Source organism: Diaphorina citri, unplaced genomic scaffold (assembly GCF_000475195.1).
Source record: "Diaphorina citri unplaced genomic scaffold, Diaci psyllid genome assembly version 1.1 scaffold2876, whole genome shotgun sequence".
NCBI classification, from domain to species: domain Eukaryota; kingdom Metazoa; phylum Arthropoda; class Insecta; order Hemiptera; family Psyllidae; genus Diaphorina; species Diaphorina citri.
In genome coordinates this window covers 4,862-27,292 of record NW_007380289.1, presented here as the reverse complement: position 1 = coordinate 27,292, position 22,431 = coordinate 4,862, and the positions used below count along the sequence as shown (strand labels likewise).

Genomic DNA, 22,431 nt, shown 5'->3' with positions numbered 1-22,431 from the left:
ATACTTTTCTTCTCTTTTTCAAATTTATCAAATGCCTTTGCATTGGCTTCTTCTTTAAGAGTAGATTTAGAATAATCATTCTTCTGCAACTCTTTTGCCTTAGCTAATACTTGTTTTGCAGACTTCTGGCTATCAGCCACATGTTGATTGATAAAGTTAGCAACAACTTCCCATCTTTGATTTGTTCCTGCTGGAAACACATTGACTGCTTTGATTAACATTTGTAGTTCATCAGAGCTCCACTCATCATTATTGTTATCAAATTTGTCATTAACATGTCCATTTGCAACACTTTCTTTGTTGCTGTTGGTACCATTTGTATATTTTGTGTTATTCACAGGTCGGGTATTTATCACACATTTCCGGCAAGTAGGCCACCTGGAGGCGAGAATGGAAAGTTTTGGCGTCCCGTGCCGCCAACGCATAGCCGGCTATGCCGTCATTATCCTCACACACCATGCACAGCTCTGGGGAGAGGGTTAGGAATGCGCCTACTAGCCTGGAGTAGAATAGAATAATCAATGTTATTAATTGATATATGTAGTAGAATAGAATATTTATCACACATTTCCGGCAAGCAGGCCACCTGGAGGCGAGAATGGAAAGCAGGCCACCTGGAGGCGAGAATGGAAAGTTTTGGCGTCCCGTGCCGCCAACGCATAGCCGGCTATGCCGTCATTATCCTCACACACCATACAAAGCTCTGGGGAGAGGGTTAGGAATGCGCCTACTAGCCTGGAATAGAATAGAATAATCAATGTGATTAATTGATATTGATATATGTAGTAGAATAGAATATTTATCACACATTTCCGGCAAACAGGCCACCTGGAGGCGAGAATGGAAAGTTTTGGCGTCCCGTGCCGCCAATGCATAGCCGGCTATGCCGTCATTATCCTCACACACCATACACAGCTCTGGGGAGAGGGTTAGGAATGCGCCTACTAGCCTGGAATAGAATAGAATAATCAATGTGATTAATTGATATATGTAGTAGAATAGAATATTTATCACACATTTCCGGCAAGCAGGCCACCTGGTCAGCTGATTATCCCCACTACGAGATTTTTACCCCCACTCTCGAATTTTCGGTTCTTGGGTTAAATGTTAAATAAAATACAACAAATATTAGTATTGGTATAAATAGTACTTTAGTAGGACAAGTACACAATGGAATAGGTTTAAAGTGGCATACAAAGCAGCAAATGAAAGTAGCATGCGTTTTTCGGAAACACTTGATATTTAATTTGAAATATTTTTAATTTTTTGACCGTGTAGCAAATTCCACGACTTTTCCAGGTTTTCTTTAAAATTTCACGATTTTCCATGACTTTTGGGGCCGACTTTCAGATTCCACGACTTTTCCAGGTTTTCTAGGTCGCGTATTTTAAACCCTGATAGACTTTCATGTGTGTTAATCTGTTAATTTCACTTACTTGTCACTAGAGGGCGTTGCTTCGCTGTCCTCCACCTGCATGGGTACCTCATCAGTTTTGCTCCCCGGGGAGGTGTCTAATGGGGTCGCGGTCCCTGTGCAAGAATTACAATCCATGGGTTCGCTCAGTACTTTGTTCTCGGAGATGAGGGAGTTCATAATCAGGCCGGTAGATGGCGTGGGTGTCGCGGTCAACATGGAACTGTCCGTTGTGCCATTACTCTACAAGAAGAGAAGATACATAACCATTATCGTTCTATCCTACTGGACAGGTCGATGAACAAAGCCCCTCAACCATACTCTAGATTGCTCTGCAATACATTAGTATTATTACATTAGTATTAACAGTGCTTTATTTATTTATTTATTTTTCAGTAGGAACAAGATTCAGTAAGAACAAGGGGTACAAAATATTCTAAGGCGTTCCTTTATTTAGCTGAAATATCAAGCAGTCAAAACATGAAGAAACATGGTGGTGGTGGTGGTGTTGTTGTTGTTGTTGTAGCGGTTTTAGCTTTCGCCGAATGGTAATGGCAGGATTAAGAAAACATGTCTTTTTGTATCTGCCATAAACCGGGGATGATGGTCTCCAACCATGTTTAATTGGCTCGTCCTGAACCGCATTCAACCATCGTGAGGACTTGTGCTATCTTTATTTACTTATTTATTTACCTTATTAAATAAATTTAATATACCTTATAAATTTTATACTGTCGGCTAAGACTAAAAAGTCCCATTATGCCAACAGTTTAAACAGGCCTCATTTATTTACATCAAACATAAGTACATACATAGGTTTAACATTGAGAAGTATGGAGAAAATTATAAATATAAATATAATTTTCTCTATTTTTTTATAATTAAGCACGGTCTACTGTAATAATTATGTATTGTACCATGTTAAACCCATAAAATACACGAGACCTTGTTTAGACTGCTGGGGTAAAGGGACTTTTTAGTCTCATTCGAGCAGGATAAACAAGGTATATTCTATTCTATTCTATTGTTTCTATTTCTTTATAAGCAGAGTAAGTAGTACTCACATGTGCTGTAGAAAGTGGAACTAGTCGTGTCACTGTGCTAGTGGTTGCGGGTCAGAATCATACAGGTGTTAACAGGACGGGTATCAGGGTGACAGGTACGGGGGCAGGATGGGGTGCAGGCCCACCTGGGGGCTTCACAATGGGCCCGTAGGAGGCCTTGGGCTTTTGAAATTCGGGGAGCCTGTGAAAGAGAAAGCAAGAAGGGGTATTTCATAATAATAAATTAATAACTCAAGAAATGTCTGAACATCACAGCCCTGAACATCACCACGACATCACACGGTCTGAAACATCCACGACAATCTATTACATTAAGGAGCTAAAAAAATGACAACTAAAGTTCATCACATCACGTTATCAGTAAATAGTTTTCTTCAAAATTGAAATTGATACAAGGGCAAGGTTTCATCCTCGAAGAACTGAGTGTGTCAGAGCATGTACATGTGACTTTCGGGCTTTGAAAAAAAGGAGAAAAAAAAAATGGTCGAATGGCCAAATAGGAGCCCATATAAATAGAGCTCCAAGTCCCATACTTTGGTAGATACAAAAAAAAAAAAAAAAAAAAAAAGGGGGGGGGGGGGAATCGAATAACTGTCTAAATTACAAATATAGACCCATATCAACGGGGGGTCAACTCTTATGCTTTATTGGTAGACTCAGTAGTCACTAGTCACTTACCAGTCATTGCAATATAAACTATAGCATTACAACAACTTACCAGTCTACTATAGCATTGCGCAGGGCTCGTCTAGGATGATACATGCTAGGTGGCAGAGTACTTGCATAGTCCTCGGATATAGTGCCATCCTCAGACTCTGTCTCTAGCTTGATGTCGGCCGATATTGATTCGTCTGGAAATAAAAGGAAAAGTAATTGGGAAAACTGAATTAAAATGTAGAAGTGAAAGAAAGAAAAAGAAGAAGAATGTGACATAAAAAATAGATAAATTCACTTTACCCACAAGACAAGAGAGAGGTAATAAGAGAGTATGGGGAAGTTCTCTCGTCGATTCCGGGACGATAAGACCTCCGTTGTTACAGTTCCCTCGAACAATCCTCTCCAAGAAAAAATCTCATTATTATTATTTTAATAGGTTTGATAGAGGGAACTGTAACTGCTAAGGTCTTATCGTCCCGAAATCGAAGAGAGAAGGAAGACAGGATAGGAGAAAGCCAGCCGTTCCGAGACCGAAACTTATCCGTTCAGGATAAAATCCGCCCCGGGCGGGAATCGAACCCGCGACCTAGCGCTTACAAGGCAGACGCGCTACCCTCCAAGCTAACTAGGCTGGTTCTACTCCCTGTTTAAAGTTTCCCAGCCAGACTGCTGTTCTCACGAAACTGAGAGCATAAAAAAATCTTAAAACTTACTTACAAAGTATGGATACATCGCTTGAAACTTACTGAGTTCTGGTTTGATATCAGCGCTACATTTACTCCACTGTGCCAAAGTATGGATAGCTATAAAATTGGCGCCGTATTCACAGTTGGGATTGGTCAGAACGCCGCGAATTTTCGGTATAATATCCGGGGATCTTCCTGGAAAAAAATCAAAAGACAAGATTGTGATGTGGTGAAATATGTACATATAAGGTAGTGCTTTGATTATATGTAATCAGCTTATAACAAGATGTCCCATTATGCTAAGATGTTAACAGGGTCGGCATTTCTTGACAGTCTCTCAATCAGCCCTAGGGTGATTGCTTTGGGCTGATATTTGGTTTTGGTTACAAATTTTACGAATGGAAGCCCTTCGTACTCAACCTTTGCTATTTCTTTAGCAAAGGGAAATTTCAGGCCCTGCCTGTTTACAGCCCCCAGCCAGACTAATACGCTACTACTATTATTATTGTGGTCAAATTCTCGAATTATATTGAGGATAAAATTTCATTCCTTGGCTGGGATTGAACCTACGCCCTCCTCTTTACCAGGTGAGCGTATTGATCTTTACACCACAGAGGTAGAAGACTGAGATTTTCAAATTAGTTATCCTAGATTATAGGGTCCTTGGATCTTCTTCATACTTCAAGAAAGCCTTTGAACTTGTCATTTAATAGACCAAGACCTGTTGGATACCCAAAGAAGACATAAACTATGGTCTAGATTAGTCTAGAAAAACTCACCTTGATAAGGTCCTAGAAATATTCTCTTCTGGTCATAATCATTAGCGTGTATGTTATCCCATATGATTGGGGGCCTCCTCAGAACTTCTGTAATATCTTCTATGTTTTCTACGGTGAGGAGACGAGAGATTACTTTGGGTCCTGTGAAGCGAAACAGAACAATATTTTCTTGTTAGTAAAGTTATTGTTGGTGTTGTTGTTGCTTTCTAATGCCTGAGATTGACTATAACGTAATTTTTCTACATAGTTCATCTTGAGAATGGGGTAACACCCGAAATACGCGTATAGATAAAACTCGCACTTGGTGCCCGCGTGTTCGCTACGCGGAGTTGCGGTCGCGCTGCGCGCTCCCGGAGCTTCACGGGGTTGTGCATGGGGTCGCGCTTTGCGCTCCCTTGTTTACGGTCGCGCTGCGCACTTCCGGGGGCTTCGCGGGGTGTGCATGGGGTCGCGCTTTGAGGTCCCTTGTTAACGATCGCGCTGCGCGCTCCCGGGAGCTTCGCGGGGTGAGCATGAGGTCGCGCTTCGCGCTCCCTTGGCTTCGCCCCTGAAATCTAATATCGTCCCTGAGTTTTATAGAAATGAAAACTAAAAGCGTGAGAAAATATTAAACGTAGGAAAACCTAGCTAAATTATACTAGCTGAATTCCGTCGCTTCGCTCCGGAATCCCGCTAGTTCATCCCGAGGCATGGCCAAGCTTGTGGAAAAGGCATGGCCGAACTTGTATTTTTATCAAACTAAAAACATAAACGAAACTCAATATTAGGCGAGCGAGGAAAAGTTTTCTCTCCCGCAGACTCTGCTTTCTGTGTATTTCTTATGGAGATTTTAGCGATGAAAAATTGATCATACCTATCTCAGGATCGGTTTAGATTTTCGCAAAATCCTTTCTTATTGCACATCTAGACCATAAAAGGAATATTCCTACCAAATTTCAGCTTTGTAGGTGTTGTGGTTCTCGAGATAGAGCGATCAGTGTGTGAACTATGAAATGTGAACTATGAATGGATCTCGTTTTTATAATATAAGACTAGCTGAATTCCGTCGCTTCGCTCCGGAATCCCGCTAGTTCATCCCGAGGCATGGCCTAACTTGTAGAAAAGGCATGGCCGAACTTGTAGAAAATAATAAAAAATACGGTCGCGCTGCGCGCTCCCTATTAGCTGCATAGTTGTCAAACTAAAAACATAAACGAAACTCAAATATTAGGGGAGCGAGGAAAAGTTTTCTCTCCCGCAGTCTCTGTACTCTGTGTATTTCTTATGGAGATTTTAGCGATGAAAAATTGATCATACCTATCTCAGGATCGGTTTAGATTTTCGCAAAATCCTTTCTTATTGCACACCTAGACCATAAAAGGAATATTCCTACCAAATTTCAGCTTTCTAGGTGTTGTGGTTCTCGAGATAGAGCGATCAGTGTGTGAAATGTGAATGAGTGAATGGATCCTGTTCTTATAATATAAGATTGCAGAGGATCTTTGATGATAAAGGTTCTACTAGTAAAACTAGTTCAGTAAAGTGTAGAAACTGTAGAACTGACTTAGAAAGGCTCATACAGATGATACGAGGCCCAAATGACTCAAAGAAATAGCTCATCATTAAAGGGACTTTAACTTCTAAAAAAAGGTCCCCGAAAACCCAATGAAATCTCATGTTTCTGAAATTGCATTAACAAACCGGATCGGAAGTTGATGGAAAAAAATCTGAATGCGGCCTCAAATAGTCAGCAACACCATGTGATGTCCAAGACAGTCATCCAAATATCAACCATGCTCAACGTTGCTTTAGTTACCTGTCCACATGATGTCAATTTCCTTGGCCAGTTTAGATCCAAGTGTGTTTAGATACTCTGAGTTTTTCACATTGGGTACAGCTCGCGTGGAACAGAATTGAGTCACTCCTCCAGACAACAACCCAGCTCAAGGTTGCTTAACTTTAAAGGTCAAGGATTTACTTACCTGTCCACATAATGTCAATTTCCTTGGCCAATTTAGAGCCCAATGTATTCAGATACTCTGAGTTTTTCACATTGGGTACAGCTCGTGTGGAACAATATTGAGTCACTCCTCCAGATATTAACCATACTCGATGTGGCTTAACTTACCTGTCCACATGATGTCAATTTCCTTGGCCAATTTAGAGCCCAGAGTATTCAAATACTCTGAGTTTTTCACATTGGGTACAGCTCGTGTGGAACAATATTGAGTCACTCCTCCAGATATTAACCATACTCGATGTGGCTTAACTTACCTGTCCACATGATGTCAATTTCCTTGGCCAGTTTAGACCCCAGTGTATTCAGATACTCTGAGTTTTTCACATTGGGTACAGCTCGTGTAGAACAATATTGGGTGGGACATAGCATGAACTTGGGCTGACCTAGATGCTCAAACACTTCGTTCGTTACGGATACCTAAGTGGAAAAAAAAGATAAACAAAAATTTGTACTCATCTACTTGCCATGCAGAAGGTCCCGGGTTCGAATCCCACCATCGACAAAAAATTTGTACTCATTTTTGATAGCAAATATTTTTGATTGCAAATATTTCTACGGGATACTTTCTGGTGTTCTCGTGTTGACCCAGCACCATAATGGGAAATATTTTGTGTCTCAATCAGCCCTGTTTGGGGTGATTACTTTGGGCTGACATTTGATTTTGGCTGTAAACATTTTACAAGTGAATGCCTTTTGCTATTTTTTCAGCAAGAGAAATTTCAGGCTGATGTCCTCCCAGTTTAAAGTACCCCAGTTAGAAAAAGCTGGTCTACTCCCAGTTTAAAGTCCCCCAGTCAGACTAGTGAATGCCCTTTGCTATTTATTTATTTTTATTTTTATCAGGGGGGATTTTAGGTCGGTATCCTAACTGTTTAAAGTCCCCTAGTCAGACGGGTTTTAAGCTTTTAAGTCCCACAGCCAGACTGCAGTTCCCTATGTCAAACCTATATAAAAAAAATCAAATAATATTTTTTATTCATTTATTAAATATACCTTATTTATACTGTCGGCTAAGACTAAAAAGGCCCACTATGTCAACAGGTCTCATTTATTTACATCATAATAAGTACAAACATAGATTTAACCTTTAACATTGAAAAGGATGGAAAAATTATACAATCTCTTCCTCCCACTTACCTGGGCGTGCGCAAAGCTCTGAAACACTTCCTTATCCGCTTCACTCATTTCACTCTCAATATCATCAAACAGGAGTGCGAACCCACGACACCCGAACTGTGCGACCTGTTCTAGCTTTCGTTTCAGTGTGGCCACTTCCTTGCCAGATGAATAGGTGATGTCTAAACCTGAGGAATAGAATAGAATGGAATGGAAAAGTACAGAATAGAATAGAATAGTTCACTCTCAATATCTCGTCAAATGGGAATGCGAACCCACGACACCCGAACTGTGCGACCTGTTCTAGCTTTCGTTTCAGTAATATAAGAAGATTCCCACTCATATTATATTACTAGCTGAATTCCGTCGCTTCGCTCCGGAATCCCGCTAGTTCATCCCGAGGCATGGCCAAGCTTGTGGAAAAGGCATGGCCGAACTTGTATTTTTATCAAACTAAAAACATAAACGAAACTCAAATTTAGGCGAGCGAGGAAAAGTTTTCTCTCCCGCAGACTCTGCTTTCTGTGTATTTCTTATGGAGATTTTAGCGATGAAAAATTGATCATACCTATCTCAGGATCGGTTTAGATTTTCGCAAAATCCTTTCTTGTTGCACACCTAGACCATAAAAGGAATATTCCTACCGAATTTCAGCTTTCTAGGTGTTGTGGTTCTCGAGATAGAGCGATCAGTGTGTGAACTGTGAATGGATCTTGTTCTTATAATATAAGATTGATCATATCTCAGGATCGGTTTAGATTTTCGCAAAATCCTTTCTTATTGCACACCTAGACCATAAAAGGAATATTCCTACCAAATTTCAGCTTTCTAGGTGTTGTGGTTCTCGAGATAGAGCGATCAGTGTGTGAACTGTGAATGAGTGAATGGATCCTGTTCTTATAATATAAGATTTGACCACATAATAAATATAAGTAATAATGGAGCTCTAAGGGTTAGGTGGTAAAGAAAGCCTAAGGCGTTAACCTCGCCTAGTGGTTACCTTCCACTCAGGAGTCTATTGTTATTATACCCCTGGCTTCTTCAGAAAATATGTACGAGAGGTATAAAAACGGCGATGAAACTCCATTTTTTAGTCTTCTTCATTTTAAAGTGTGTGGCTTCTTCAGAAAATATGTACGAGAGGTATAAAAACGGCGATGAAACTCCATTTTTTAGTCTTCTTCATTTTAAAGTGTGTATATTTTCGTTTTATGAAAGGCGTATGTCAGGACGGTTCTTTCGTTTGCGGAGATCTTCAAGTCCACACTCCATGCGAAAAAAAAAGACATCGAGCTTTCTGCCATCTGGCTTTGAAACCCTTTCACCCCGACTTATTTTAGGAAGAATCTTTTTAATTTTTATTGGCGCATGAAAGATAACACCCACGTCAATAAACCTTGGGAGTTAGTTCTACACTAACGTTAAACCCCTGTGAAACCAAATTTTCCAAGTACACCCCATGTTAGGCAGAAAAGAGCTTTCAGACTCATCAACTGAGCGACTGAGCCTATATGGATAAATCTAAACCCAGAAAAAGTATAAAAACATGAAGATTGTACTGAACAAAGACCACTTAGTTAGTTCTACACTAACGTTAAACCCCTGTGAAACCAAATTTTCCAAGTACACCCCATGTTAGGCAGAAAAGAGCTTTCAGACTCATCGACTGAGCCTATATGGATAAATCTAAACCCAGAAAAAGTATAAAAACATGAAGATTGAACTGAACAAAGCCCACTTGAGACTGCAGACCTAGGGATTACTAGAAAAAGAAAAGAATTAAAAAGCCGATTTATTCAACAATAATTTTAATATCAATCATTCAGTTTATTTTGTTAGATCTTAAGAATTAAAAGAGGAAATATTGTATGTTCACAAAATTACATCGAAAATAAAAACAAGAGGAAATGAAAGAACATTAGCAAACTAAAATACATAAATTGATTTGCAAAATTGTAAATTAACTTCATAAAAAGTCAATAGAAAAGAGGTATTTTTTTTTTAATTTAAAGTCAGGATCAATCATTCAGTTTATTTTGTTAGATCTTAAGAATTAAAAGAGGAAATATTGTATGTTCACAAAATTACATCGAAAATAAAAACAAAAGGAAATGAAAGAACATTAGCAAACTAAAATACATAAATTGATTTGCAAAATTGTAAATTAACTTAATAAAAAGTCAATAGAAAACAGGTATTTTTTTTTATTTAAAGTCAGACCTGAAGACAGACCAGAAATTAAGACAAAGACATTGAAGCAGAATAGAAGAACAACCAAAGAGTGAAATTGAATAGTTGTTGTTACCAGTAATCTTGCTTATTCAATTTTATCATCACACTATTTCTCTCTCTTCTCAAACATTTACAAGTACAATTTACATTAAATTAAATACCTACTAAAATAAATGTCTAAATTCATTTAATCACACTATTTCTCTCTCTTCTCAAACATTTACAAGTACAATTTACATTAAATTAAATACCTACTAAAATAAATGTCTAAATTCATTTCTTATTTTCAAGGGATTTGAACCTTCAAAAACAGATATAATTTCATAAGGTAATGATACCTTAAATTATGCCTGCTAAGAGTGGTAAGGGTCTTTGATTGTAATATCAATATAATTATGTTGAGTGTTTGCAAAGAGCAAAGTTTGTCAATTTTGAAATTAATAACTTATCCATCATTATGTTTAGCAATAGCTTTATTTGAACAATAATCTTTTGATAAAAAAAAATTCATAAATGTTAGAAAGGAATAGGTAATGTTCAGTTTCAAAAACAGATATAATTTCATAAGGTAATGATACCTTAAATTATGCCTGCTAAGAGTGGTAAGGGTCTTTGATTGTAATATCAATATATGTTGAGTATTTGCAAGGAGCAAAGTTTGTCAATTTTGAAATTAATAACTTATCCATCGCTATGTTTTGCAATAGCTTTATTTGAACAATAATCTTTTGATAAAAAAATTCATAAATGTTAGAAAGGAATAGGTAATGTTCAGTTCTGGTAAGGGTCTTTGATTGTAATATCAATATATGTTGAGTATTTGCAAGGAGCAAAGTTTGTCAATTTTGAAATTAATAACTTATCCACCGCTATGTTTTGCAATAGCTTTATTAGAACAATAATCTTTTGATAAAAAAATTCATAAATTTTAGAAAGGAATAGGTAATGTTCAGTTTTTGGGCCTCAAGGGATCTTTTTTTTTTTAGTGAGGTTTACATTTTGCAGAACTACTAGTACCTAAATTACATTTATTATTAAATTTAAATTAAGTTCTAAATTAACTGATACAACTATAGGAGAAAAGGAAGAAAATCTGGGATTGCATTTTCTTCAATCTTTATGCTAAGTACAGTGTCTTATCTAATAGAAACACTCCGACAATTAACTATTTATAAGTTAATGGCAGTCATGAGTTTAAAATATTTAAACACTTGAAGGAATTCAGAATTTAATTCTAGATTTTATATAATTCTTATCTAAATCTAAAACATAAAGTTGATGAACTACTTCAAGTAAATCCTGATATAAAAGGATACATCATGAAAATCGAGAGCCTAGGTACCTATATTAGAATGTAATTTACAGATCAATGGATTCCATAAGGGTATCAGAATTTAATTCTAGATTTTATATAATTCTTATCTAAATCTAAAACATAAATTTGATGAGCTACTTCAAGTAAATCCTGATATAAATAAAAGGATACATTATGAAAATCGAGAGCCTAGGTACCTATATTAGAATGTAATTTACAGATCAATGGATTCCAAAAGGGTCTCAAATTAAAACCATTGTAAATGGGTGATTAAAAATATGTTGATGATGTACCAACTGAAAATCCTTCATAAAAATATTGACTTTATTCTAACAGTCAGAATTTAATTCTAGATTTTATATAATTCTTATCTAAATCTAAAACATAAATTTGATGAGCTACTTCAAGTAAATCCTGATATAAAAGGATACATTATGAAAATTGAGAGCCTAGGTACCTATATTAGAATGTAATTTACAGATCAATGGATTCCATGAGGGTCTCAAATTAAAACCATTGTAAACGGGTGATTAAAAATATGTTGATGATGTACCAACTGAAAATCCTTCATAAAAATATTGACTTTATTCTAACAATGGTTACAAATAGGTCATGTAGCTATGTGAGCACAGTGAATTTTATATATTGAGTTCCAGACAGTCAGAACAAAAAAGTAATGTTATGAGTTTTGAGATTTAGAACTAGTATTAGCAGACTTCTTAGATTTAACAAGTTCAACTAATTCCTTATAACGTTTCATACAATCTTTCTTTGTTCTATTTGGTAGGTGAGATGCAATTTTCTCCCATCTCTCAGCCCCTAGACTACTAGGATATGTTTTCAATCCTTGCTCCAGCAGTTCTTGCTCAAACTTTGTCCAAGGTTTATCATCAAATCTCTCTGATGTAACCACAGCATCCACTGTATGAGACTACTAGGATATGTTTTCAATCCTTGCTCCAGCAGTTCTTGCTCAAACTTTGTCCAAGGTTTATCATCGAATCTCTCTGATGTAACAACAGCATCCACTGTATGGATACTTTTCTTCTCTTTTTCAAATTTATCAAATGCCTTTGCATTGGCTTCTTCTTTAAGAGTAGATTTAGAATAATCATTCTTCTGCAACTCTTTTGCCTTAGCTAATACTTGTTTTGCAGACTTCTGGCTATCAGCCACATGTTGATTGATAAAGTTAGCAACAACTTCCCATCTTTGATTTGTTCCCGCTGGAAACACATTGACTGCTTTGATTAACATTTGTAGTTCATCAGAGCTCCACTCATCATTATTGTTATCAACTTTGTCATTAACATGTCCATTTGCAACACTTTCTTTGTTGCTGTTGGTACCATTTGTATATTTTGTGTTATTCACAGGAGTAGAGATAGAGGATTTATCATTTTCATTTTGTTTCAGCTTTGATATTTCAATACAAAATTCTTGTTGTGCATTTTTTGATTGTAGTTTTTTGAATAATGTTCTGAGTTCTTCTGCACTGTAAAGTTCACAGATACTTTCAACTTCATTTTCCACCTCCATCTGTTCAAGTTCATGTGGTATTTCACAGTTTGTACTTGGTTGGATTTCATCAGGGTGCGTGTCACTTTGCACCATTTTATGACAAAGTGATGAGTCCCAGTTCCTTTGCTTCAAAATCTGTATGTTTGAAAGCATGAGATATGTACGTTTTGTTCCCGCTGGAAACACATTGACTGCTTTGATTAACATTTGTAGTTCATCAGAGCTCCACTCATCATTATTGTTATCAACTTTGTCATTATCATGTCCATTTGCAACACTTTCTTTGTTGCTGTTGGTACCATTTGTATATTTTGTGTTATTCACAGGAGTAGAGATAGCAGAGGATTTATCATTTTCATTTTGTTTCAGCTTTGAAATTTCAATACAAAATTCTTGTTGTGCATTTTTAGATTGTAGTTTTTTGAATAGTGTTCTGAGTTCTTCTGCACTGTAAAGTTCACAAATACTTTCAACCGATGACATATGTTTCACTAAATCTTTGTCATTAGAAATGAAATAATTATTGGATTTACAAATATCTCTGATATTTTTACGTTCTCTTTTCATAATTTTCTTCAAAGTCTCTTTTTCGGCTTTCAGTGCCTCTTGACGAGCCTTTTCTTCTGCCTCTTGTTTCTCTTTGGCTTCCCATTAGAAATGAAATAATTATTGGATTTACAAATATCTCTGATATTTTTACGTTCTCTTTTCATAATTTTCTTCAAAGTCTCTTTTTCTGCTTTCAGTGCCTCTTGACGAGCCTTTTCTTCTGCTTCTTGTTTCTCTTTGGCTTCTCTCTCTTTTCTGTTGGCCTCTTCTTCTTGTTTACGGATAAGCTCTTGTTGTGCTTTGATTGCATCTTGTCTGGCTTTTTTAACTGCTAGCTTGGCATCTTTATCTTCTTGCTTGAATTTGATTATCCTGGGATCAATATTATATGCAGTATCAACTAAACTTCTGATTCTTGACATTTCCTCTTTCTTCAGTTTTTTACGATTATCTTTATTAATCTTGTCTATATAACGCCTTTCTTCTCTGTCTTGTCCTTTGTCTTTATCTTCTTCATCTAAATATGAATACTCTCGCCAAGATTCAAAATTGTACCAGCAATCATAAAATCGTTCTACTTCATCTCTTGATGAGTTTATATCTCCTAGCAGAGGCATTGTTTTCTTCTCCGACCAGCGAGCATTATATGAATACTCTCGCCAAGATTCAAAATTGTACCAGCAATCATAAAATCGTTCTACTTCATCTCTTGATGAGTTTATATCTCCTAGCGGAGGCATTGTTTTCTTCTCCGACCAGCGAGCATTTCGTTCAAACACTGGCGCAAATACCTTGAAGAAGTTTTTCTTTGAATTTTCATTGCTATTTGGTATACTATTATCAAATTCAGGATCTACAGAATCATAAGCTCTTCTCTTGGTTTTCTCACCTAGAATTAGCGAGCATTTCGTTCAAACACTGGCGCAAATACCTTGAAGAAGTTTTTCTTCGAATTTTCATTGCTATTTGGTATACTATTATCAAACTCAGGATCTACAGAATCATAAGCTCTTCTCTTGGTTTTCTCACCTAGAATCTCGTACGCTTTAGTGATACATGTGAAGTAGTCATCATCACGGTTAACAACTTCTCCCTGGGCTTTCCGTTTGTCTGGATGATGTTTGAGAACCATTTGTCTGTATGCATACTTTATGTCAGCTTCAGTTGCTTGCCAGCGTTTCTCTGGGAGTCCGATGATTTTGTAATGGTCATGATCTTTCCACTCTTTTGGGTCTAAGCTTTTCAGATACGTCAAATCTACTTCCACAGTGAATGTTGGTTCTGGTTCAAGAGTAGAATCATCTGCATTCTCACCCGAGTCGTGGGACTTGTCGCCTTGAGTGAAATACTTGAGGAACCAGGGTCCAACACACTCTATTTTACGAACAATCATTTTGTGAACATGGAAATACACTTCTAAACTTTTAAATGATCACTAAAACCCCTAAATTTTGATGGAAAGATCACACTGGCACAGCAAAAGCAGGACAAAACATCGCACTATCGCAGCTCGGGGAAACGAAAGTACAAAAGAAAAACATAACCTCAAAAATGTTTCTCGAAAGAGAAAAAAATCAAGATGGCGGTGACCGGCATCTGGCAGTTTAAGGTCCGTTTACACGAATACACGTACCGAAGATCGAAGATGGGCCAGTTGTACACTATAAAACTATGATATCAAAGCCAGGGCTTACCACATTGGATTCTCGATGGTTTCTTCTACGTTTTGTAAGCTCATTTAGAGTTCTTTGTGAGCATTTATTTTCGATGAATCCAAGGATGTTATTCCAAATCATTTTTTCGCCTCGATTTTCCAAACCTAAATCATTTTCGATTTTTTCACCACACGTTTGAATTATTGGTAAAATGACTGTTAGATTACTCTGATTACATGCCTGAAGAAATGCAAACATTGTCATCAGAAAGGAAGACAAGTCAACCAAATTCAAAAGGAAAAGTTCGGAATAAAGAGAAAATGTACCTCTAAGTTTATAATACTCAAGGCTGTTGGAGTCAACTGCAGTGTTTGCACAGCTGAATAAAACAAGATTACACCGAGTGAGAATGAGTTGAACAAGAGTACGGCCAAATTTTCCAGACAATCATTTTGTGAACATGGAAATACACTTCTAAACTTTTAAATGATCACTAAAACCCCTAAAGTTTGATGGAAAGATCACACTGGCACAGCAAAAGCAGGACAACAATCATTTTGTGAACATGGAAATACACTTCTAAACTTTTAAATGATCACTAAAACCCCTAAAGTTTGATGGAAAGATCACACTGGCTCACTGGCACAGCAAAAGCAGGACAAAACATCAAACATCGCAGCTCGGGGAAACGAAAGTACAAAAGAAAAACATAACCTCAAAAAATGTTTCTCGAAAGAGAAAAAAATCAAGATGGCGGTGACCGGCATCTGGCAGTTTAAGGTGCGTTTACACGAATACACGTACCGAAGATCAAAGATGGGCCAGTTGTACACTATAACGTTTCTCGAAAGAGAAAAAAATCAAGATGGCGGTGACCGGCATCTGGCAGTTTAAGGTGCGTTTACACGAATACACGTACCGAAGATCGAAGATGGGCCAGTTGTACACTATAATATCAAAGCCAGGGCTTACCACATTGGATTCTCGATGGTTTCTTTTATAGCTCGATTCAAGATCACAAGACGAGGATAAAAACCCTATTCTAGAGATTTGAAATATCAAGTAGGTACTACAATAGGTAGGTACATACTAAAAGAAAATGGTAGTTAAAAAAAAATAATAAGTATCATAGAGAGAGGAAGGAAGGAAGGTAAAGAAAAGAACTAAATTAAGAGAATTGATATTATGAAGATCAGAGGCAATAAAATTATTACCTCGGTAACTTTTTTTATTTTAAACGATTAAAGACCAAAACATCCATCATTCAATCTCTTGTTGAGTATACAAAATTTCAAATTTTCAAACTTAACAAAATAAAAACAATGCTTGTCTTCGTACCTACCTATTAAAGTGGTGAAATATGGCTATGGGGGGAGCCATATTCTACGAACGACTTCTAAACCAAAACCCAGGAAAAAAAAATAAAAAGCTGTTTTGTGGAATAATCCCCTGGTACCTAAACTCCACAGCAATGATTAAATTAGTGAAATTCGAGATGGGATGATCTCTGAAAAATAATGAGGGGAAAATTGGTACCTTCAGTATCACATCAGCCCATTGTTATCAAGCAAAAATAAAATACATATAATAAAATAAAATAGAAAGTAAAAAACAAAACAAAGATACTTTAGAAAAATGGTAGATGCTTACTGCCTACCTACCTATGATGTATACTGTATAGTCGGCTAAGATCACATACCAATACCACCTACCATTTGAAAAGGGGAGAAATAACTGTATGGCCAGCCACTCACTTTCAAGTAGACCTGACAGGCACACCTGATCAGGTCCGCCTGTCAAGTCTACCTGGTGAGTGGCTGGCCTAGGCACTGAGGTAAGACCACTCTAAACCTGTTCAAAAACCTCTGGCTTTTTTCGGTATTTTAAACTGTCTCATAGGCACAATAACAACCCGGGGTAGCCAATCCCTTTGCTTCAAATCCATCAGATCTAACAGCATGAAATAAATCCGATTAGACCACCGGTCTCTATTGACTGGAGACGCTTTGGCAGCTATATCCTCCGTGATGATGTTCCAGCCAGCTTTGTAATCATCGTTATCACTCCTCTCTATAATCCGTTCCAGTTTCTTGCCCACAACGGATATCAGTTTGACAGCACACTCAACGCTTTCCTCCGTCTCATACGCCAACAGATCGCACACGATCGTCGTCAGAATGAAATTCACATCGACTACATCTTCATTGAATAGTTCACCCAGGAAATGACACGTTCCCACCGAACCAGCTTTGTAATCATCGTTATCACTCCTCTCTATAATCCGTTCCAGTTTCTTGCCCACAACGGATATCAGTTTGACAGCACACTCAATGCTTTCCTCCGTCTCATACGCCAACAGATCGCACACGATCGTCGTCAGAATGAAATTCACATCGACTACATCTACATTGAATAGTTCACCCAGGAAATGACACGTTCCCACCGAGATTTTCTTCTTCAAAATCACCCTGTAGTCAGACTGGATGAAGTCCATTTTCCACTTGGTTGCGCTTCGAGTAGAGCGCCTCTTGACGTTGTTGGAAATGTTGGATAGAAAGTCCCTGACTCCAGACTCATCATCTCCAGTCATATCAACATCATCAATGTTTTCACGACGTTTCTGTTCATAAATTTCATTCGAGATGATACTGATCTCGCTATTGATGTTGTCAATCTCCGTCACACATTTATCAACAATCAACGTTTTTAAATCCAAAAGGCCGCTTTCTTCCAAGTTTTCCTCCCCGTTGGCGACAACATCAGACACACTTTTGACATGTTGTCAATCTCCGTCACACATTTATCAACAATCAACGTTTTTAAATCCAAAAGGCCGCTTTCTTCCAAGTTTTCCTCCCCGTTGGCCACAACATCAGACACACTTTTGACGCGGTTCACAACTGCCTTTCATACCTTGCTCCATCAATGACCATTTTCCTCTACAAGTTTACAACCAAGAGAAGCCTCCTACAAAACATATGATCCTGAAAGCTGGACTGCATAGTCAAGCAATGTAATCATTCCATGGCCGAGCAAGTCCCTCTTCTTCTAAAATGGGGCATGGGTCCTGTAAAGAGCAGAACTACAACTATTCAAGCAGCAGAGAATTTGAGCTTTGCAAATTGTTCCACGATAGAGTTGAAATTGTTCTCGGCAAGTTTGTTGAGCATGGTTTTGGCTTCCATGATAGTTCGCTCGGTTTCAGTCAATTCACGTTTGAATTCGCCACGTCTCCAGGGATTTCAGAGAATTTGAGCTTTGCAAATTGTTCCACGATAGAGTTGAAATTGTTCTCGGCAAGTTTGTTGAGCATGGTTTTGGCTTCCATGATGGTTCGCTCGGTTTCAGTCAATTCACGTTTGAATTCGCCACGTCTCCAGGGATTGTCTGCAATGTTTAAATCTTTCAAGATATTTTTGATCATGAATTCCTGTTTCTTCTTAAAGAGGTTAGCTCTCTCGGCTTTATACTGCGCTATTTTCTCTTCCTTTTCCCTCCTTAAAGCTTGGTCTACTCGTACGTGCCTCGGTACCCTGGATCTACCTTTTGTTGTAGTCCTCAAGGGGTCTTCTGTCCTGGACACCCAGTTTCTATCTTTTAATTTCAATACATTGGACAGCATCAAGTAGGCACGATTGGTCAATTCAGAACGTTTTGAGGCACAAATGTTCTGCAATGTTTAAATCTTTCAAGATATTTTTGATCATGAATTCCTGTTTCTTCTTAAAGAGGTTAGCTCTCTCGGCTTTATACTGCGCCATTTTCTCTTCCTTTTCCCTCCTTAAAGCTTGGTCTACTCGTACGTGCCTCGGTACCCTGGATCTACCTTTTGTTGTAACCCTCAAGGGGTCTTCTGTCCTGGAAACCCAGTTTCTGTCTTTTAATTTCAATACATTGGATAGCATCAAGTAGGCACGATTGGTCAATTCAGAACGTTTTGAGGCACAAATGTCCTCGATTGCCTCTAAAATCTCATTCCATTTGGCTTCAAGTTCTTCCTTTTCATGAGCACGTATTTCTATCTCTACTCCACACAGTGTTATGATCTTGGTTACACAAATCAAGCGCCACTCTTCTAGTTCATTTATTAAGTTCAAAAGTAAATCAAATAAGACACTCAACTCTGCCAGCTTTAAATGGAAGAGGTTAGCTCTCTCGGCTTTATACTGCGCTATTTTCTCTTCCTTTTCCCTCCTTAAAGCTTGGTCTACTCGTACGTGCCTCGGTAGCTTGGATCTACCTTTTGTTGTAATCCTGAAGGGGTCTTCTGTCCTGGAAACCCAGTTTCTGTCTTTTAATTTCAATACATTGGACAGCATCAAGTAGGCACGGTTGGTCAATTCAGAACGTTTTGAGGCACAAATGTTCTCGATTGCCTCTAAAATCTCATTCCATTTGGCTAAAAGTTCTTCCTTTTCATGAGCACGTATTTCTATCTCTACTCCACACAGTGTTATGATCTTGGTTACACAAATCAAGCGCCACTCTTCTAGTACATTTATTAAGTTCAAAAGCAAATCAAATAAGACACTCAACTCTGCCAGCTTTAAATGAAAAAGCTCGGAAATGACAAAACAATTGTTTGTTAGGACTTCACTTTGCTGTGTTTCTAGAAAAGTTTTAGAAGCATTAAACATCTGAATACTCTTGTTAACGAACAGATTCACCAAGTCAAACTCATCCAAATCGGTAGGCTTCGTTTCAATTTCCTTGTTTTCCATTTTATATGTAACATAGGCCTTCAGCAATTTCAAATAAATTTTACTGTACTTTAAATCTTGAATGCATTTGTTGAAAATAATTCCAACACATGAATCCAAATTTATCGAGTTGATGCCGCTTTTTGCAAACTTTTCGCTCAAATAGTCGAAGTTGGTTTCGTTAATTCTGTTGAGTATAAATCTTGTTTTTACAAAGATGGACTCGAGATCTAATTCTTTACATCTGAAGCACCCTCTTCGCAATGGTTGTTTCACAACGTGCATGTATTGTAATTCCTTTTTATAGTATAAACTGATGTCTTTCTTGTTTCTGACAGCCTTGAATCTTTGCTTTTCTCTACTTATCAGGTTCAGATGAGTCAACTGAGGCTCTGGAATATGAATTACTCTTGGTGTCCAGTTTCTATGATATAAATCAAATACATCTAATAACTTGAAAAAAGATCTTTTAGAAATGGAATCATTGGAAAATACTCTTTCTACGGACGTCAAAACCTGTTTCCATTCTAATCCCAGGCCTAGTCGATTCTTGTCATTTTCCATCTTTTTACCACATTGCGTTAGAAGTACGACTAAACTCTCAATATTAATTTCAGTTGTTTCTTCTAACAGACGGAAACAAATGGCCAGGACTTGCTTTGCTTTTACTAAATCACAATTAAACAATGCAGCTATGAACTTCATACCATTTACAAGTTTGTTCCTGTATTCCATTTGAATATCATCACTGGGAATACCATTATCTTTCGTTTTGACGATTAGATCGTTAGTCACATGTTCAACAGCATTCTGTATACCATTTTCAATTGTTCCAAGAATGATATTCTTCATCTCAGGATCATTCACAATATGTTTCCCGATCTTAGAGGTGTTGGTCTCATTTACTTTGATATCTTCCAAAGCATGTGTGACAGTAACAATGTCGTACAAGTTTCGTATCATTCCGGCATACTGCTCAGCATACATGCCTTCACTAACAGCTTTCTTGAATAGCATTCCAAATATTGTGTCCACGTCTTCATTGAAACTCAAGCTGCAAAACTGTTTGGAAGTGGAATGGAAATTATCCAAGTCCAGTTTGTTAAGAAGCAGCATTGCTTCAGACAAGACACGTTCATCTTCTGTAATAACTTCTTCCTTGATTACGGTTCGAGATTTTTTACCTTTCCAAGGATTGGCACAAGTGTTTAAACCAAGTTCTTCATCGTCTACTACCTGTACAGGAATTTTGGGTTTCTTTCGCTCCTTTTTACTAGATTTTGGTTCTTTTGGTGCTTTCTGTCTTTTGGATTTTTTCCCTTTTTTCGAATGAGTCGTTACATTTTCATTTTCCACCTCCATCTGTTCAAGTTCATGTGGTATTTCACAGTTTGTACTTGGTTGGATTTCATCAGGGTTCGTGTCACTTTGCAACATTTTATGACAAAGTGATGAGTCCCAGTTCCTTTGCTTCAAAATCTGTATGTTTGAAAGCATGAGATATGTACGTTTTGTAAGCTCATTTAGAGTTCTTTGTGAGCATTTATTTTCAATGAATCCAAGGATGTTACTCCAAATCATTTTTTCGCCTCGATTTTCCAAACCTAAATCATTTTCGATTTTTTCACCACACGTTTGAATTATTGGTAAAATGACTGTTAGATTACTCTGATTACATGCCTGAAGAAATGCAAACATTGTCATCAGAAAGGAAGACAAGTCAACCAAATTCAAAAGGAAAAGTTCGGAATAAAGAGAAAATGTACCTCTAAGTTTATAATACTCAAGGCTGTTGGAGTCAACTGCAGTGTTTGCAGAGCTGAATAAAACAAGATTACACCGAGTGAGAATGAGTTGAACAAGTTCAGAAAGGAAGACAAGTCAACCAAATTCAAAAGGAAAAGTTCGGAATAAAGAGAAAATGTACCTCTAAGTTTATAATACTCAAGGCTATTGGAATCAACTGCAGTGTTTGCACAGCTGAATAAAACAAGATTACACTGAGTGAGAATGAGTTGAACAAGATACTGTGCTTGCTTAAGGCCCTAGATTCAATTCTATTCTTGGATTCAGAACTACATTTAGCCTCATGAGCATCATGACCACAAAAAAACTTATACCTAAGTAACTAGTAATAAGGGTAAGTATCTACTTGTGTTTCTAGAAGAAGAAAAAAATAATAATAAAATTTTTGTTTGTGATTTCACAGGGGAACATTTCACAAGCTATATTCTATCACACAAAGGAGATGTCATCATTGTAGGTTATAATTTTCCAGTTTCCCTTGTTTCAAATAACTTTTTTAGAAGATAAGCATAAAGTTTGGTAAAGAATGGTTCAGAAATGCATTTGTTGAATAAAAGATCAGCAATCTTGTCTACATCTGAATCAAATTTTTCACAATAGAACTTGGATGCAATGATCTCAAAATTAGCATCTGATAATTTGTTTAAAAGCTTTCGTGCTTCCTCAATTTTATCATTTGAATGATCATGATTGGTAGATCTTGCCTGCATGACATTTGTCTCAATATCTTCTGTTTCTTTGGTTGCAAGACGTCTCCAAGGATTGTCAGACAGATGTAACAATGGAATGGAACTTGGCTGATCTTGATTCGAATTCAGTTCTCTACTGGGAGGGGATATTGATATTTCATCCATCATTTCCTTGAGCCCTAAACACACCGAAATTGAGAGGTGTCAGTTCTTTGCTGTGATAACATTCCTGATTAGAAGATCACTATA

At 37.4% G+C, this 22,431-nt stretch overlaps 2 protein-coding genes and 2 long non-coding RNA genes across 4 annotated transcripts; 2 read left to right on the top strand and 2 right to left on the bottom strand.

Annotated features, from left to right (window-relative positions):
* Positions 1–330: 330 nt before the first annotated feature.
* On the bottom strand, positions 331–7,913 carry LOC103519672 (protein O-GlcNAcase-like; the record flags this gene model as incomplete). The annotated part of the gene is made up of 11 exons (XM_026831096.1): positions 331–499; positions 565–735; positions 809–941; positions 1,435–1,657; positions 2,479–2,515; positions 2,552–2,659; positions 3,197–3,329; positions 3,882–4,016; positions 4,601–4,741; positions 6,854–7,016; positions 7,737–7,913. Coding segments are annotated over 11 exons (1,590 nt in total), but the record flags the coding sequence as incomplete, so codon positions are not given.
* A 1,599-nt stretch (positions 7,914–9,512) lies between these two features.
* On the top strand, positions 9,513–10,112 carry LOC113471721. Its single transcript, XR_003394311.1, has 2 exons — positions 9,513–9,705; positions 9,910–10,112. It is a non-coding gene; the product is annotated as an uncharacterized LOC113471721 (long non-coding RNA).
* Positions 10,113–10,507: 395 nt separating this feature from the next.
* Positions 10,508–11,050, top strand: LOC113471720. The gene is made up of 2 exons (XR_003394310.1): positions 10,508–10,711; positions 10,890–11,050. It is a non-coding gene; the product is annotated as an uncharacterized LOC113471720 (long non-coding RNA).
* An 820-nt stretch (positions 11,051–11,870) lies between these two features.
* Positions 11,871–14,867, bottom strand: LOC103519671 (dnaJ homolog subfamily C member 2). The gene is given in 5 exon segments (XM_017448281.2): positions 11,871–12,167; positions 12,275–12,589; positions 13,154–13,421; positions 13,541–13,985; positions 14,222–14,867. Coding segments are annotated over 5 exon segments (1,758 nt in total). The 5' UTR covers positions 14,726–14,867; the 3' UTR covers positions 11,871–11,941.
* Between the last annotated feature and the right edge of the window lie 7,564 nt (positions 14,868–22,431).